We start from the raw sequence: 19190 nt of genomic DNA on the forward strand, positions 1-19190 counted from the left end.
AATTGAATCTGAAACATTGGGCTGACTATCACTTTTAAGCAAAAATATATGGTTGCTTAATATATAATATAGCAGAGAGCTTCGATTTATGAATTTGTGTCATACGTGAAAAGCTCTTGATTTCACTTAATGAAAAGCTTTGTCTCGTGATGATGAAGCTTTTTGAAAAAAGAAAGATTGTGAGGTGGCATATGACGGGCGTTGTGGTACCGAAGATCAAAGAAAAGCTAGAGAAACTTAAAAAAAGACACAACAAATACGTGTGCAAGTAGTGTATTGGCTCTGACAACGATATAAAGCCTGAGACTAATCTCATGGTTATCATGTTGATGTTCAGAGGTACTTGTGCCTGTGTGAAGAGTGGTAACTTAGTAAGATTTCTTGTAAGCATGTGGTCACATGCATTTTGTACGAGGGTAACTTGTCAAATGATTGCTACAATAAGTGGTTCAAAGTTAAATCGTATTGAGCTGCATATAATTAATATATATTCTTTTCAATAACAAATAATATCTCACACATCGCTCCACCTACTCTTACAGTTGTCTATCCAACAAAAGTAGTTCACAAAGCTGAATCACCTAAGGTTAATAGACAGAAAACAAAGCATATGAATGTTGTGCTATACAAGTGCAGTGTATATGGTGAAGTTGGCCATAACAGGCGGCACTACGAATAATAGTATGTACATATATCAATCTTGTTTAATAAATTGCTTATTTGTGTGCATAACCAATGTTTTAAAATTAATTTCTTATTTGTGTGCATATCTAGTATTTTTAAAATTAATTTCTTCTTTATGTATATATCTAGTATTTTTTAATTAATTGCATTTTTATGTGTATATCCAATGTTTTTCAATTTGGTGTTTCTTTATGTGTATATCTTGGTAGTTTGAGATGTATGGTTGTAAACGTTATTACAAAAGTAATGGATTCATAGAGCTTTGTGTTTTGAAAAGAAAGGAACAACCAGTTGTAAACGAGGTATAAGCAATATTCATGTGCATATATTTGATATTAATCATATATAATTTATTTTGTTGTTAAAAATATGCTCATGAGAAAGGAAAAACTATAGAAGAGAACACCCAAGCTGAAAAAACATGAGCTTGACAACGGAACTCTCTTGACAAGTGACATAAGTGTTAGTTTTGCATGTTAATTTGTTTATTTTTTTTGTTATATTTGCATATAATTTTGTTTGTTCTTTTGTCACCACACTAGATTTACTATGTAGCAGCTAATAAGATTCGTAGAAAAAATTCAAGTGGCTCACAACGAGGACAAGAAAATAGACAACTTGTTGAAGACCCTTTACCTTACATCATATTTTTTTGAGTTATAAAAATGATATTTATATTGTTTTACTATTGATTAATAAAAGCTAAGTGGTAAACCTTTTTTGTTCACAACAAATGGTGGCAACGAAAGGGCAACAAGGTGGGGCAACTGTTTGCTTAGAGAGTAACGACTTGCCGTATCATTTCCTTTATGCTGACAAAGTATGTTTTTACACAACTTTGTGTACTTACAAATAAATTTTCTTGTGCACAATGATGTTACACATAGATTTATGTTGTAACTTTTAATTCTTTTCAATTGGGGAATGAGCATTGTGTTCTTTAGAAAATAAACATGAAGGAAAAGAACTCCAGGTTGTACAATTTAATGTCGAATACATATTTAGCATGTAAAAACCTAAAACAAATGGCATACTAACATAACATACTCAATAATGCATTCGTTTTTTTGTGTATGTTTGTTATCTCGTTTTTGTACATATGTGTTGCATGTTCATATTTTTTAGCGCAATTTGGGTTTGACTGTTATAAATATTAGACGACGCAGAGTATGGAGGGTATTCCTCAACAAAAAAACAAATAATTACTTTGTATTTGTTGTTAATTTTTTCGTATATGTATATATTTTTCACTTGATATTTTCTCATTTTACAAGTACAACTGTGGTATATTTGTCATATGGTATATGCAGTGTTTGACTAAAAAATGGAGATTGAACTTCACACAAATATGCATTTATATGTCAGTTGTTCACTGGTTTGAAATGCTCGCTATAGTTAGTTATTCACCAATAAAATGTTGTTTTCAGCAAGATGTCATAAATATAAGCAATCATATGATCAAGTTAAGTATATGAAGGTAAGGGTTTTAAAGGATGTAAAATATAATAAAAAGGAAGCGACATCGGTTAGATAGGTGTTGAAAGCATTTGTCTAGCTAATTGAGTTGTAAACAATTACGTACCTTTGTAATATATCAAGTTATACTTACATTTGTAATTGGATGAATCAAGTTAAACTTTGTAATTAAATGAATCAAATTAAACTTTGACTATAACTTTTGATGAAGTTCATGTATTGAATGTTACTTTGTAATTAATAAATTTCAACTTATCTTATTTTGTGCAAACTAAGTATATTTAGTTTTATGTAATTCATATTGATTGTCTGATTATTGCAATTGTTAATGGAGAAATAGTTTTGCAAAACAGTTTGATTGTTGCTAATCAGTAGGATTTTCGCAAATATACTTCACGAGATTTCAGAACATATATGTAAATAAGTATGATATAAACAAATGAGTTAGGTTCGGTACCACTTGTTGGGAAGTAAAGACAAAAAAAACCCATAGATTATGCAAAAATATGCAGGTTGGGGATTACAACAGGTTTCTATACGATTTGAGAAATTCATAAAAAATAAGAAATATCATATATTTGTCATAGTTTCATAAATATTTAAGTATGATATTTACGATACATGAAGATTTACAAATAACTTCATGTGAGAGTGTGTAATATATGCAAAAATCTAAGCTATTTGTGAAATTTGTGGTAAGTGTTTCACATAAATTTATGTGATTCCAGAATATATGCGAAAGTATGTTATTTGTGAGAGATGATTTGCAAATATTTTTATGTAAAAACATTTATTACATGCGAAAAAATTACAAATTTATTGCAAAAAAGTATAAATTCACAGTTGTGAAGGGTAAAAATGTCCTAACTATGTTAGATATTTGCTATTTTGGTTATTGAAAGAATATTTAAAATTATAAAGTTTTTTGAAAATTGCATCAAATTAGCTGTACAGTACTATCATTTTTCGAAGATAGTAAGCGTTGTAAGGAGCTGTCCGCAAAAGCATACCCAATTAGAACCAAGCCCGAGCCATGCCCGAACCACTCGAAGCCAAACGGACCGAGTTGGGTTCGTATCTCCGAGCCATCTCTTCTTGATATTTTCTTCTTACAAATTTCCCGCTTCCTTGTCGCGCAAGATTTACGAAGAAATTACCCGTATTTATACCTTCTTGCCACTCTTCTCCCCCTCCTTATCCATTCTCGCTTCACACTCTGTTCTCTCAGAGAGAGAGAGAGAGAGAGAGAGAGAGAGAGATGTCTTCCTCTCTCCGCCCACTCAAACCTCCCCCTCACCAGTTCGCCCTCTTAGCCACCCCAAGAACGAATCCCAGCCGCTCGTTTTGCCCTCCGTCGACGGTCGTCCGCGCGACGGCGGCCTTGGAGACGAGCACGAAGAAGAAGGGGAGGAAGAAGAAGGAGGGCGCCGCGAAGGGCGACGGCGCGTCCGCCGCTTCCGACGAGCGCAGGATCAGGTTCGTCTTTATGGAGGAGCTGATGCAGCGCTCGCGAAACGCCGACACGGCTGGGGCGAACGCCGTGCTCTACGATATGATCGCGGCGGGGTTGTCTCCCGGGCCGCACTCGTTCCACGGGCTGGTGGTTTCTCAGGTTCTCTCTGGAGATGAATATGGAGCGGTAAAATTTTTTTTCAGTTGTTCTTGGTCGGAATTTTTCTTCGCTCGTTGCTTTTGTCGATGCATTGTTTTTCAGTTTCTTCCTGAAGTTAGATATTCTTTCCGGGGGATTGATCACGAATCGAACTTTAAGTTGTCGAATGATCGTCCGATTGTTGCAATTACCCCTTTTATTTCCCAATGTTCATGAGTTGTGTTGATATGGAACTGGCGTTACTGATCGATATTTTCCGACTTACACACTCACAGGCACGTACACGGAAATTAGGTTTCCGATAGAAAGGAATTGTCAGGTTGGATCATGAATTGGGGTGGTAACCTTAGCATAGGCAATTATAAATGGATTCTTTTAAAATCAAGATTATTCAGCCGCTCTTGTGCAGATTTTTTGTTTAGCTTTGTAATTGGCTTCCTTTGGAAGTATATGGTAAAAACCGTGCGATGAGAAAGACAAACCTCGACCAAGGAAAAGGAGAGCACCGTTGTTTCTTTGAGCATTCTCTAAGTAATAAACATGTTTAAATTGACGCGGTGAATCATTTTCCTGCATGTTCTCGTGGGTCTGTTTGATTTTGTTTTGGATTCTGTAGTCTGTATAGTGGATCCCATATCTCACATGCGCCTAAGACACCTGAGTCTTTTTTCTAGAAAAGATGAACTCATGTGAAGTCGGGAATGATATTTTGAATTGGTATTTTTGTGAATAGGTAGAAACTGGTGTGAATTATGTTAGGTCCTCTTTTCAAATTAAGAGCTTAATGCTTTTGTTATTGTTTTTTAAAAATTCCCTCTGGTAGAAAGGCTATTTGTTTTGAACCGCTATTTGTATTATTTTGCATCTTTTTTTTCTGTTGTGGTTTCTTTCTTCATTCAACAAAATAAAGGGTTATTTCTGTATGCTTTATTGTCTTTGTTTATGAGAGGATACAGTTTTATGAAATTTTTATAGGTGCATTGAATGGAGCTTGTTTTAGTCCTCTATATACCGTTTTCTTTCTCAGAAGGGCTTGTGCGTATTTGTTGACATTTATATGGCTTTTAACTATCAGTGTGTAATACGTGAAAGTATAAATTTTGCGTTCATGTTTTGAGAAGTAGCTTATTTCTGCAGATGCAATCGTTGAGAAGGGAGCTGAGTGCTGGCATTCGTCCTCTAAATCAAACATTTGTTGCATTGATACGCTTATTTGGTTCGAGAGGCCATGCTATCAGGGGCCAGGAAATCCTTGCTGCCATGGAGAAGTTGAACTTTGATATTTGTCAACCGTGGCTAGTTCTTGTGGGTATGAACTGTTTTTGAAGCTACTCTTGTTTGAATTTACTGGCCATTCAACTTTATGCGTTTAGAGGGGGTGCATTGACTGCAGTCTAATTGATGTTACTGTTCGAGGGCAGAGGAGCTAGTAAAAAATGGTTATCTTGAAGATGCCAACAAGGTCTTTCTGAAGGGTGCTCAAGGAGGTTTAAGATCCACAGATGAATTATATGACCTCTTAATTGAAGAGGACTGTAAAGCTGGGGACCATTCTAATGCTTTGACTATTGCCTATGAAATGGAAGCTGCAGGAAGGATGGCTACGACATTTCATTTTAATTGTCTTCTTAGTGTACAGGTATGGTGTAGTTTTTGGTCGGTGCGCTTCACTTTTGATCCATTTTTGCTTATATGCTGAAAGAATAATGCATTCGACAATTAATTAACTTTAATGTTGTTTGTTTTGGTTAATTGATCTATGGGACCTTCGTCAATTACTAAGAACTTAAAATGATGCTTATATTGGAATGCATCAGAGGCTAAGTCATTTGTGCATCTCTTATTAGCAAATGCATAGATTATGAAGTGTGGTCTGCATAGAATGTAGACACATTGAACTGCCTACTGATGTATGTGTGGAGCTGTTTTTTTCTCTTTTCTTTTTTCTCTGGAGTTTGTGGAATTGTTTTGTAATATAAAAATGTATTTGTACTTTTGTAGGCTGAGCGGTTACATCTTAAAAGCAATTTTCTCTATTTGTAGGCTGTGTTAGTAACTTAGTACATGTTAAAGCATTTTAGCTCTCATTGGATAATAAACATGTGTGCACTGAAGATCATGAAGACTTGCACAATAACCGGTCATCAGCTTATCATTAATGGACTACACTCAACTCTTCTTAGATAAAGAATTTAAGCATAACCCTTATGGTTTTATCTGATGGAAAAGATCAAGGATGGCCTTCAGTGAATACAGACTTGAGATCCCGGGTTAAGATACTGAAGCTGTTCTTAGTCCAGCGCTCGGATTTCAACCTGATGTCATTTTATCCTCAAAGTATATGCATACAGTTATTGATATTGATTTCTGTATTTTTCTCAATGAGGAAGGGGAGTTTAAGATTAGTTTTCTTTTTCTCTTCTTCCCCTTGAAAAGATCTCATTAACTTTGAGAAAAAGAAAATATTTAGAAGTGGAGAGTCTCAAGTGAATGACTTTATTAATGTTTACCACCATAATGTAGAGAACTAGAATCATTAGAAAACCAGTCTCTTATTCTAGGCCTCTGGCCTGGTAATAAAGGCAAAAACTGGTTTCAAATGTGGTGGGCCATTTAGCTGAACACAATTCCAGAAATTACACATGAATAGTGTCTGTACACTTAATATATTCAGAAGGGTGTACTGGTCTATGCAAGCATTGTGTGCCTTGATGGTAGTATTTTCCTTCTTGGTTATTTTCATGATAATAGTGCAATCTATTGAAAATGATAGAAATTTCTCAAAATGTTGCAATAAATTACATTTAGATTTAGTATTTGTTGAATTATGCAAGGGAAAATATACCACTATCGCAAGCTTAGCCACTTCCTCGTGATTAGTTAGGATTATGGTTATGGGGTAGCTCAAATCTGAGGATTGCTGTACTGCTTGATAATGCATTTTTTCAAGTAAAAGTGAAGCCTTTGGTTAAGGATGCCATGTGTATGAATTTGGGTTGTCCAACTGTAGATATCTGGATGTCCAGTGATAACTACATATGGTCAGATATAATAGACTTGCATGACTTATGCTTGGTGTAACAAGTTCACCAACCTTTATTACCCTGTCAAAGTTCAGAATGCCGTGCAATGCATTGTCTTGGATATAATTCATGAGAGACTTGTAGTTTTATGTTAAGTGTGCATGCATTTATTGAGTTGTTCATTTTGTTTAACCAAAGTGGAGTGTTCACAAGGCCATATAATTTCTTCTTTCTTTGTAATATTGCCTTAATATCTTCACTTAGAAAACAATATCATGATATTTGATTGAGTCTGCAATGGTTTTCTCTTGAGTAGTCCTTATTGTGAGCTTTATTTGAACCCTGTACTTGTTATATTTGTTGTACATATAATTTTATCTTAATTCTTTTATCAGAATGTAGTATCTGTCTATAGAGTCTTTTTCTTTTTTACCTTAATGCCCTTGTGGAAAGCATATGCTAGCTTTTCTTCCATTTGATTTATTGTGTAGGCAACTTGTGGCATTCCTGAAATAGCGTATGCAACATTTGAAAACATGGAATATGGTGAAGGTTTGGATTTCTCTCTTTATCTAGTGAAAATTGGGTTTGATATTGTGCTTGTAGCAGTTAAATAAGGGATGCTTATGATTAAATCATTCTTTACTTGCTTGCTGAAATAATTGAAGTTAAAGTTAATACAAATTTCCAAAATAAAATTCCATATGTCCAACCCTTGCTCTGCCCCCTACACCTACTGCTCGCTTGAGATTCACTCAGGTGAATAGAAATTGGAACATATAAAATCTGATTTAGTAAAAGATTTCCCCATGGCTGAAATGGTTGGATATGACAAGGATGCTAAAGATTGAGAAAGATGAGAGGAAACCATGATTGACATACTTGACTGGGCAGTAAATGCAGAAATCTTTCTAATTTGAAGAATTTTTTATCTGATATGAGAGTCAATGATTCAGCAGACCCTAGTGCTTCCAGTGTAAATGAGAAAATGCCTTAGTTGTGCTATTTTCCATATCTGATATGAAGTGAATATATAAAACATGGTAGGGCCATACACATATTATTCTATTTGAATTCTGTAAAGAAGGCAGTTAATGCTTATAGACTTTGATTAATGTGAGAAGGTGCTTATTTACCTATAACCATAGAATCATTTGAAATTTGAGGTTCATGGTTTAGATTTTAGAATCGTTAATCCTGATTTGACTTCTACTAGCAGAGTATATTCTGAACAGTGTATCTATCTTATCATTTATGTGTGCATGTTTTGGTATACTAAACATTATGTGCTTATGCACTGTATTGTTACCATTGTGTATTATAATATGTGAAATCTGGTGCGAACTTATTAATGTCCACTAAAATAGGTGGGTATCAACAAGTCCTTATATGTGTCTAATGCATATGTACCTCCACACAGACAAACACATAAATGTATTCATGTATTGTTCGTGTCCACTGGCCTTTACTAGATGTTATCAATCTCACAAAGTCCTTTTGTCCGTGATATAATTTGAAATTCCATAGTGGTGCATTATGTTACTTGTCACAATACAATGCAGCATTGAACACTCCTTATATTCCTGAAGTATAGCTAGTAACTGGAGTACTGGACTATAGATTTTGTCAAATTACTTAATTTCCCTACTGGTGGCATTTTTTGGATTAAGTTATATTGGAAATTAAATTATGGAAAGGATGATGAGAAATCACTCAAAAGAAAAGAAAATTTCCAGCTTAAGAGCGGTGGGGAAACAAATATGATGGTCACAATTGAAAGTGCAGTAGGATCGAGGCAACGAGCACTAGAGGGGGGGGGGGGGGTGAATAGTGCTTTTAAAAATTGTCTGCGGAATATAAACGTATTTTTCAATTTGAAAAGCAATCACACAAAGGAACACAAGATTTTATCCTGGTTCGGTCTTTCCCGACCTACATCCAGTCCCCAAGCAAAACTCGCTTGAGATTTCCACTATCAACCTTGTGTAATTACAAGATCATACAGACCAAATCCGGTCCTACTTCCAGTAACACTCCTACTGAAAGCAAACAACTCCTTTAAACCAATGAGTCCTTCCTTTTACAGAAAATAAGTAACAACTTACAATACAACCTATGAGCATTTCTTTTGAATGCAAATAAGATGCAATTGGCTTTTGAGGTTGTTGAAATACTCTACTCACGAATTCACTATCTCTCAAAGGAATTTGAGTGAAAAACTGAAGTGAAAATATCACGTGAGTGAGAAAATGAATATGAGTGAAAAACAAAGAGTAATTGATTCAAATTGATTGAATTGAAGTGCTTTTGAGTGTAAAATGCACTCATATTTATAGTTGAAAGTTTTCATACGTTGAGGGTATGAAAGGGTGTCAAAACAGTCCATTTTGAACGATCAAAACGTTTAAAAAACGAAAAGACACGCCTTTTTGAAGTTTCAGGAAAAACGACAAAATTAGTCGACTGGAACAGTAGTTAATCGACTAATAGTTAGTTATTGGTATACTGACAGTTATCGTCGGTCGACTGATCTGTTAATTGAGCCGTTTGAAAATCTGAACTTTTAAAACTTAGTCGACTAGAGATAAAATTAGTCGACTGATAATATCATCAGTAGACTGAAAAACCTTTCAGTCGACTGCTGCTAAAATCTTCTGAAAACATACATTCTGTCCGGTCGACTGATAAAAGCATTAGTCGACTGCTGCTAATTTTTCAGAAAACACATGTTCTGTTCAGTCGCCTGATAAAACCATTAGTCGACTGCTGCTAATTTTCCAGAAAACAGACATTCTGTCCAATCGACTGATAAAAACTTCGGTCGACTAACTTGACAAAAATGACTTTTTAGAAAATATGGCGCGAAAGTATTAGTTGACTGGTAAGTCTATTGGTCGACTAATAAACACGAAAATTTAAGAAAAGAGTTTTCTAAAAAGATTTTCAAGAGGGGTTTTTTTAGAAAAGTTTTTCTAAAGACTTTTTAGGTAAAATGCAAACTAAATATGCACTCTAAGTAAGGCTCTTACAAGAATCTAAGACTTTTAATGAATTTAACATTTGCACACTAGTCTTCAAAGATTCTTCATTGAATTCTTCATCGAATTCTTCAATGTCTTCATTGCCTTAGCTGAAATGCAGTTGATTTCACTTGCTCATCATCAAAACCTTGTACTTGAAGTATCATGTATGACTTTATTGTCGTAACAATCTCCCATTTTTTGATGATGACAAACTTAATTAAAGATGAAACATTTAGATGCATAGATGGAGATTTTACTCCCCCTATCAATATGCTGCAAAACATTAAAAGTTAGCACATTTAAAACACATATATCACATATTGATTGGTTTGCATTTCCATTCATCATTACTTCATGCATTTAAAAACTTTTTCATAAATGCAATTTCAATGCTTTCTTTTTCTCTTAATTTCGCAATTCTAATGCAAGAATAAGGGCAGAAATGCTATCTTTTATCTTTTTCTTCAAGAGTGAGAGTGTTAAGATCATTTGCCTCTTCAATAGCAGTGGTTTTTCTCTCCCATTCAGAAGTTAAACACCTTAGGATCTTTCTGACTAAATCCACTTGTGAATATTCTTTTCCAAGGGATTTCAGAGTGTTCGTTATATCGGTCATTCTTGTTACCATGTCCGATATAGATTCATTTTGCTTCATTTCAAACAATTCAAATTTATGAACTAAAGAAGCAATTTTGGATTTCTTTACCTTTGACGTACCTTCGTGAGTCACGAGAAGAGTATGCCAGATTTCATTTGCTGTAGAGCATTGAGAAATGCGATTGAACTCTACCTTGTCAACGCCACAATATAATGCATTCATCGCCTTGGCATTCAGTGAAGCGGTTTTCTTTTCTTCATCGGTCCATTGGCTGAAATCAGTTGATGGAGTTTGGTATTTCTCTGAAACAACTCTCCAAATATCGAGATCCATGGATTGCAAGAATATTGTCATTTTCACTTTCCAGTATCCATAGTTTGTTCTGTCGAAGAGAGGAGGACGAACAAAGGAGCTTCCTTCTTTGTGCTGAGATGTTGTAGTTGCCATGCTAGATGATGATCAAATAAAAAAATAGCAAACCTGCTCTGATACCAAATGAAAGTGCAGTAGGATCGAGGCAACGAGCACTAGAGGGGGGGGTGAATAGTGCTTTTAAAAATTGTCTACAACAACAACAACAACAACTACGCCTTCTTCCCAAAACAATTGGGGTCAGCGATATGAACCAAAAAGAAATTCATTTTGGGTCTTCCACATGAATCCTTTTTCTCCAATCATTTCTATCCAACGCCATGTCCTCGGTGAGGTTCAAAGCATTCATATCCTTTCCTATCATCTCCATCCAAGTCTTCCTAGGCCTACCCCGACCTCTTTTAACTAATATATTTTCCCATTTCTCCAACCTTCTAACTGGAGCATCATTAGGCCTTCGCCGAATATGTCCAAACCACCGTAAACGATTCTCTCGCATCTTATTTTCAATGGGTGCAACACTTACCTTCTTACGTATCTCTTCGTTCCGAATCTTATCTTTTATTGTATTTCCACACATCCATCTAAGCATCCGCATCTCAGCTACACTCATTTTTTGAATATGATGTCTCTTGGCAGCCCAACATTCCGTACCATATAGTAAAGCGGGTCTAATAGTCGTCCTATAAAACTTTCCCTTCAACCGCAATGGCATTCTACGATCGCACAGCACTCCAGTAGCACTTTTCCATTTCATCCACCCAACCTTTATCCTATGATTTACATCTCCATCAATTTCTCCATACTTTTGAATGATGGATCCCAAATATTTGAAATAATCATTCACCGGTATATCTTGCTCACCAAGCTTCACTACACTCCCATCACTACTTCGTTGCTTACTAAACCGACATTCCATATATTCAGTCTTACTCTTACTCAACTTAAAACCTCTAGCTTCCAATGTCTGTCTCCATAATTCTAACTTAGCATTAACCCCAGCTCTAGACTCATCAATCAAAACAATATCATCAGCAAACAATATACACCACGGTACATTTTCTTGAATTGATCTCGTAAGTTCATCCATCACTATCGCAAATAGGAAAGGGCTTAAAGCAGATCCTTGATGTAACCCAACCGTTATCGGAAAAGTCTGCGGAATATAAACGTATTTTTCAATTTGAAAAACAATCACACAAAGGAACACAAGATTTTATCCTGGTTCGGTCTTTCCCGACCTACATCCAGTCCCCAAGCAAAACCCGCTTGAGATTTCCACTATCAACCTTGTGTAACTACAAGATCATACAGACCAAATCCGGTCCTACTTCCAGTAACACTCCTACTGAAAGCAAACAACTCCTTTAAACCAATGAGTCCTTCCTTTTACAGAAAATAAGTAACAACTTACAATACAACCTATGAGCATTTCTTTTGAATGCAAATAACATGCAATTGACTTTTGCGGTTGTTGAAATACTCTACTCACGAATTCACTATCTCTCAAAGGAATTTGAGTGAAAAACTGAAGTGAAAATATCACGTGAGTGAGAAAATGAATATGAGTGAAAAACAAAGAGTAATTGATTCAAATTGATTGAATTGAAGTGCTTTTGAGTGTAAAATGCACTCATATTTATAGTTGAAAGTTTTCATACGTTGAGGGTATGAAAGGGTGTCAAAACAGTCCATTTTGAACGATCAAAACGTTTGAAAAACGAAAAGACGCGCCTTTTTGAAGTTTCAGGAAAAACGACAAAATTAGTCGACTGGAACAGTAGTTAATCGACTAATAGTTAGTTATTAGTATACTGACAGTTATCGTCGGTCGACTGAACTGTTAATCGAGCCGTTTGAAAATCTAAACTTTTGAAACTTAGTCGACTAGAGATAAAATTAGTCGACTGATAATATCATCAGTAGACTGAAAAACCTTTCAGTCGACTGCTGCTAAAATCTTCTGAAAAACATACATTCTGTCCGGTCGACTGATAAAAGCATTAGTCGACTGCTGCTAATTTTTCAGAAAACACATGTTCTGTTCAGTCGACTGATAAAACCATTAGTCGACTGCTGCTAATTTTCCAGAAAACAGACATTCTGTCCAGTCGACTGATAAAAACTTCGGTCGACTAACTTGACAAAAACGACTTTTTAAAAAATATGGCGGAAAGGATTAGTCGACTGGTGAGTCTATTGATCGACTAATAAACACGAAAATTTAAGAAAAGAGTTTTCTAAAAAGATTTTCAAGACGGGTTCTTTTAGAAAAGTTTTTTTAAAGACTTTTTATGTAAAATGTAACCTAAATATGCACTCTAAGTAACACTCTTACAAGAATCTAAGACTTTTAATGAATTTAACATTTGCACACTAGTTTTCAAAGATTCTTCATCGAATTCTTCAATGTCTTCATTGCCTTAGCTGAAATGCAGTTGATTTCACTTATCATCAAAACCTTGTACTTGAAGTATCATGCATGACTTCATTGTCGTAACAACAATTAGACAAAATGTGGTGAGAATCTTGTTCCAAGCTGGCATTATCCTACCCAGGAAAGGTCTACACTAGTCCATCTTGTGACAGCTCAAGTGTGTATCTCTTTTTGGGTACAATCATGCAAAGATAAGCAGTGATGTGACATTTATTCAGGGGGCATTAGAGTTCTCTCTCCGATCTTCCATTGAGTGGCAAGTACCAACAACTGTGAAACTTAAAGGTTAAAACATTTACATTAATTTTAAATGCCATAATCAAATCCATGACATTTCTTTGCCTCTTGACAAGTTTTACAATGCCACTTTGGCTCTTCACATTAATTTTTGATGCTATTAGTAATTTTATATAATCGACAGTAAACTACTCATGTACTAACATTCCAAAAATCTTGGATTATGCTACCCACACCTGTGTTTTGCCACACGACTATAATCATGTGATGATAATTCTTTGCCTTTAATAGTACCACCACAGATAATTAACTAACACTGCAATCTCTAAGCCTGCTGACGGTGGATTGGTTTGTAGATTCTCTATGCAGTATGTGTGCTTCAAAATACCTCATGTAGCCATGTTGATTCTGGTACTTGGTCATATATACATGTATTAATACTAATAATATATGTTGTGGAATTATCCATATTTTTATTTTTATGTTATTTTTTTAAATCTCAGTGAAGCTAATCTCCCTCTCTCATTATCTGTATGCGTCTATCTGTGTGTGTATTAGATAAATGTAATATATACGCACATTTGTATGTATATACACATGTTGCTGTACACCTGAACCCTTCACCATATCTGCATCGTGACACACTATCCAACTTACATATTCTGTAAAGGGATGTCTCCCTTTTTCTGTAAGAACCATGCATTCAATTTCATGAGTCTTCCGGAGTTGCGTATAAAGATCTAAAGTTCTCTCTTTCTTTCTCTCTCTCTCTCTATATATATATCCCACCACTACATGTGTATCTATGTTTGTATTTACATCTTAACTTCTCTTTTGATTTAGCAGACTACATGAAACCTGATACAGAGACTTACAATTTGGTAATTCAGGCATATACTAGAGCTGAGTCCTATGATAGGTATTTTTTTCTTTTCTGCTTTGTGTTATATGATACATGCTGTAGTTTCATTGCTTTTGATGCTCCTCCTTATGGAGATCGTTAAGGAGAATTGGACACATTCATTCTAGATATTGCATTTGTTATTTTTGAAGCACCTATTCTGACTACAAAATGTGCTTCTATTACTCATGGTAGCGTTCCTTAACTAATCAGTTTCATAGATAGGTATTATCTTTAAATCATAATTGCCAATGTCTGTGTTAGAACTTAGGACAATATTCACTGTGCAGTTTTTTGGGAGATTTTATAAGTAAATATTTTGGGAAAAATATCGTGAATAAAAATTTAAAAGAAAAAGAGATTATTTTGATAAATTGGAGAAAAATTAAAAGCAAAATGTACTTTCACCGAAATATAGTGAAAATATGCGACATCACCAGAATTTCAAACTGTTGATAAGTCAACTTACTAAAGATTTCCTATAAGTGAAGCTATTTCGGATTTGGTATCACAAGAAATTCAATGCATTGGTGGCTAAACTCCTAAAATGTGTATTCATATTTACAACAACAACAACTACGCCTTCATCCCAAAACAATTGGGGTCGGCGATATGAACCAACAAAGAAAATCATTCTGGGTCTTCCACATGAATCCTTCTCCTCCAATCATTTCTATCCACTGCCATGTCCTCGGTGATGTTCAAAGCATTCATATCCTTTCCTATCATCTCCATCCAAGTCTTCTTAGGCCTACTCCGACCTCTTTTAACTAATATATTTTCCCATTTCTCCATCCTTCTAACTGGAGCATCATTAGGCCTTCGCCGAATATGTCCAAACCACCGTAAACGATTCTCTCTCATCTTATTTTCAATGAGTGCAACGCCTACCTTCTTACGTATCTCCTTGTTCCGAATCTTATCTTTTATTGTATTTCCACACATCCATCTAAGCATACACATCTCAACTACACTCATTTTTTGAATATGATGTCTCTTGGCAGCCCAACATTCCGTACCATATAGTAAAGCGGGCCTAATAGTTGTCCTATAAAACTTTTCCTTTAACCGCAATGGCATTCTACGATCGCACAACACTCCAGTTGCACTTTTCCATTTCATCCACCCAACCTTTATCCTATGATTTGCATCTCTATCAATTTCTCCATACTTTTGAATGATAGATCCCAAATATTTGAAACAATCATCCACCGGTATTTCTTGCTCACCAAGCTTCACTACACTCCCATCACTACTTCGTTGCTTACTAAACCGACATTCCATTTATTCTGTCTTACTCTTACTCAACTTAAAACCTCTTGCTTCCAATGTCTGTCTCCATAATTCTAACTTAGCATTAACCCCAACTCTAGACTCATCAATCAAAACAATATCATCAGCAAACAACATACACCACGACACATTTTCTTGAATTGATCTCGTAAGTTCATCTATCACTATAGCAAATAGGAAAGGGCTTAAAGCAGATCCTTTATGTAACCCAACCGTTATAGTAAAATTGGTTGTCACCCCTCCACAAATGCCTCCTTCATACATATCTTTAATTATACTAATGTACTTGAGAGAAACACCTTTCTTCATCATTGTCCACCAGAGAACGTCCCTAGGTACTCTATCATATGCCCTCTCCAAATCAATAAAAACCATATGCAAATCTTTGTTCCTCTCTCTATTTCTCTCAATAAGTTGTCTAAGAAGATGTATAGCTTTCATAGTTGATCTTCCATGCATAAAACCAAATTGATTCTCCGATATCATGACAACCTTCCTCAACCTAGACTCAATCACCTTCTCCCAAAGTTTCATAATATGACTCATGAGTTTTATATCACGATAGTTTGTGCAATCTTGTATATCACCCTTATTCTTATATAAAGGCACCAAAGTACTCTTCCTCCACTCATTAGGCATCTTATTTGTCCTCCAAATCTTGTTAAAAAGATTTGTCAACCATTCTAAACCTTTCTCTCCCAAGCATTTCCAAGCCTCGATAAGTATACCATCTGGGCCAACTTCCCTTCTTGATTTCGTTTTCTTCAAAGCCTCTGCAATTTCTTTTTTTTGAATCTTGCGCATGAAGTCACGATTCATCTCATGAAAAGGAATGGAGAAGTCTCCGGGAATGTGTATTCATATTTATTTTATCAAATTCATTAACTGGCAACCTTTAATATGAATTTTGGATTTGATGCTCATTGTTCTTTTGCAATCTTTGTCGTCAATATAGAGAGAAGTTGGTCCAAAAATCCATTATTTGCGACACATCACCCAACATTGATTTATCATGGTGTTTTCCCAGAATTAAAAGCCTTTATCGATATTTGTTTCCCTTTTTGTGACATTCATAGAGATTTGTCAAGATTTATTTGAGTAAAATTTAGATACTACTTGATAAAGTCCCAAAGGATGATGACAAGGTTGCTATCAGGAAAACACTGGTTTTTTATCCTCCATAGACATATTCTGTTGATTCTAGGTTGCTATAGATTTATAAACAATCCATTCTGCATATGGCTAATTTAAGTTGATATGAGATTGTGTTCTTTTGCTTTGCCTTGGGATGTAAGGAATCATTGAATTTTTTGTCCTGGGAACTTAATAAATGACTGGGGATGTGTAGGGTTCAGGATGTGGCAGAGCTTCTTGGGATGATGGTTGAGGACCATAAGCGTTTGCAGCCAAATGTGAGGACATATGCGTAAGAACAGTTTCATTCCTTCGTTAATTTAATCTACTTGTTAGCCTCTTGTAATGCTCCTGAAACTTGACACCAACATTTAGTGATCTTATTGCTTTTTCTTTTTTGGGGTTGTGAGGTGGGGATTGGAATGCTTTTGTGTTTCTGTTATACTTTTATTGTATATGATTCTAGTTTTGTTATATATCATCTTTGTGCTAAATGTTGGTTGAAGTGTTCTAATTCATTCCCAGAGTATCAGTCTATGGTTTTGGTCTGATGCAAGAATAAATGAAAATTTCATGGTTTTATTGCAGAAGTGAATAATTTTATTGAAGTCTTTAAATATTTCTCTTTTCTATCAAAGAGTTAAGTTGGTTAATTAGAATTAAATCCTAAGCTTTTTCATTCAGGATCTCTTCCTTTTTCCCATAACTTTTCATTCAGGATCTTGGTGGAGTGTTTTACCAAGTATTGTGTCATAAAGGAAGCTATTCGACATTTTCGTGCACTGAAGACATTTCCTGGAGGGACAAAAGTGTTGTACAATGAAGGGAACTTTGGTGATCCACTTTCTCTTTACCTGCGAGCTTTATGCAGGGAAGGTATATTTTATTGTTATGGTTGTGCTTCTGTATAAACAAGCATTTTTAACATTCTTTTATATGATGCTGACATGCTTTCCCATGTTCCTGGTTCTTTTGGTTGTGTTATGTAAGCTGGAGTTTGGCAAAGGGCTGGGAAATGAACTGAGCAGTTCATGGTTCGGCTCAGTTTGGCTCATTCCAAGCTCATTTGTGCTTGGTTCATTTAGATGGCGAGCCGAGCAGGAGTTCGTTTGTTACAAGTAGCGGAGCTGATCACAAACAAGGGGTGTTTGTCTCAGCTCAGCTCCTATACTCTTGTTCAAGTAGCTTATACAGCATTTTATTTATCATAAGTCTTAGAAGAAGCATGATAGCTCAGCTGGTTGGATGGATGTACATGTAACCTCTCTCTCTCTCTATATATATATACCCGGTATATATATACCCGGTGTGTATATATATATATATATATATATATACCCGGATATATATATATATATATATATATATAGAGAGAGAGAGAGAGAGAGAGAGAGAGCTGGAAATATGAGAACTATTGTGTGAAAGGTGATTTTCATGGATTTTTTGTTCTTTTCTCTTGAATCTAACCGTACGGATGTGATCTACATGCTTGATTTTATAAGAACCCGCTCTTGAATCTGTTAAATTGTATCTCTATTTTTTGTATATATATATATATATATACTTTTCACATCAAGTAACCCCCAAGGGTATTTTGGTATTTTCCTCTTTTTGCGCATATTCACATTAGTGAATATGTTGTACATTTTTTTTTCTTTTTTTCTCTTCTTTTTACTTTTTCTTTTTTTTCTTTCTTTTTCCTTTTCTTCTTGTTGATTTAGTCAACTCTTGGAGGGGGTCCAACACTAGACGTTGGACCCCTCCAATGGTTAGATTTCTAAGCGTTGGAGGGGTTCCAATGTCTAGTGGGAGCCCCTCCAATGGTCCCTCTTTAGTGTAAATAAGGGTGAACCCCCCAAATAAATGTATTCAATGCTTGGAGCATTGTTCTCTAATTTGTTCAATAAAATTATTTATATTTTGGCATTTGTGTTCTTCATTTGTGCCTTGGGTACATTTTCTTCTAAGTGTTCTTGTGCTTTTGTGCACATTTTTTCGTGAAGGTGGTGCTTGTTTTTGCACATTATCTCTTTTGAGATATTTTTACATGGTATCAGAGCGAGGTTGAAGATTGAAGATCGTGTGGTTCTTCGTATTTGCAAGTAGAGTTCTAGTAGTTTCAATCATGTGACAATGCTTTCTTTCGAAAATACCATTTTGTTGAGGGGTCTTAGGACAAAATCGTTGGTGTACAATACCATGAGTTTTTAAATATGATTGAAATTCTTTTGAAAGAAACTCTCCCCCTGAGTCAGAGCGAAAGACTAAAATATTTGTTTTAAATTGGTTTTTAACAAGATTATGAAAATTTTTAAAATACAAAAGGACTTCAAATTTAAGTTTGAGGAAGTAAATTTAAGTATGTCTACTAAAATCATCTATGAATGTAACATAATATGA

The 19190-nt window shown here is 35.1% G+C and overlaps 1 protein-coding gene across 2 annotated transcripts in view; it reads left to right on the plus strand.

Moving 5' to 3' along the window:
- Nucleotides 1-3362: 3362 nt before the first annotated feature.
- The window catches only part of PTAC3 (plastid transcriptionally active 3), a 47876-nt gene continuing 32048 nt past the window's right edge, over nt 3363-19190 (plus strand). For both annotated transcript variants that reach the window (XR_016425713.1, XM_089979976.1), the window contains exons 1-7: nt 3363-3799; nt 4910-5081; nt 5194-5411; nt 7287-7347; nt 14309-14381; nt 17005-17082; nt 17509-17666. Coding sequence is in view for 1 of the 2 variants with exons in the window: in XM_089979976.1 (XP_089836102.1) it covers nt 3419-3799; nt 4910-5081; nt 5194-5411; nt 7287-7347; nt 14309-14381; nt 17005-17082; nt 17509-17666 (1141 nt within the window). In the remaining variant the exon portion in view is untranslated. The remainder of the gene's footprint in view (nt 3800-4909; nt 5082-5193; nt 5412-7286; nt 7348-14308; nt 14382-17004; nt 17083-17508; nt 17667-19190) is intronic.

Source organism: Nuphar pumila, chromosome 11 (genome assembly GCF_984573655.1).
Source record: "Nuphar pumila chromosome 11, dmNupPumi1.hap1.1, whole genome shotgun sequence".
In the NCBI taxonomy this organism is placed as follows: domain Eukaryota; kingdom Viridiplantae; phylum Streptophyta; class Magnoliopsida; order Nymphaeales; family Nymphaeaceae; genus Nuphar; species Nuphar pumila.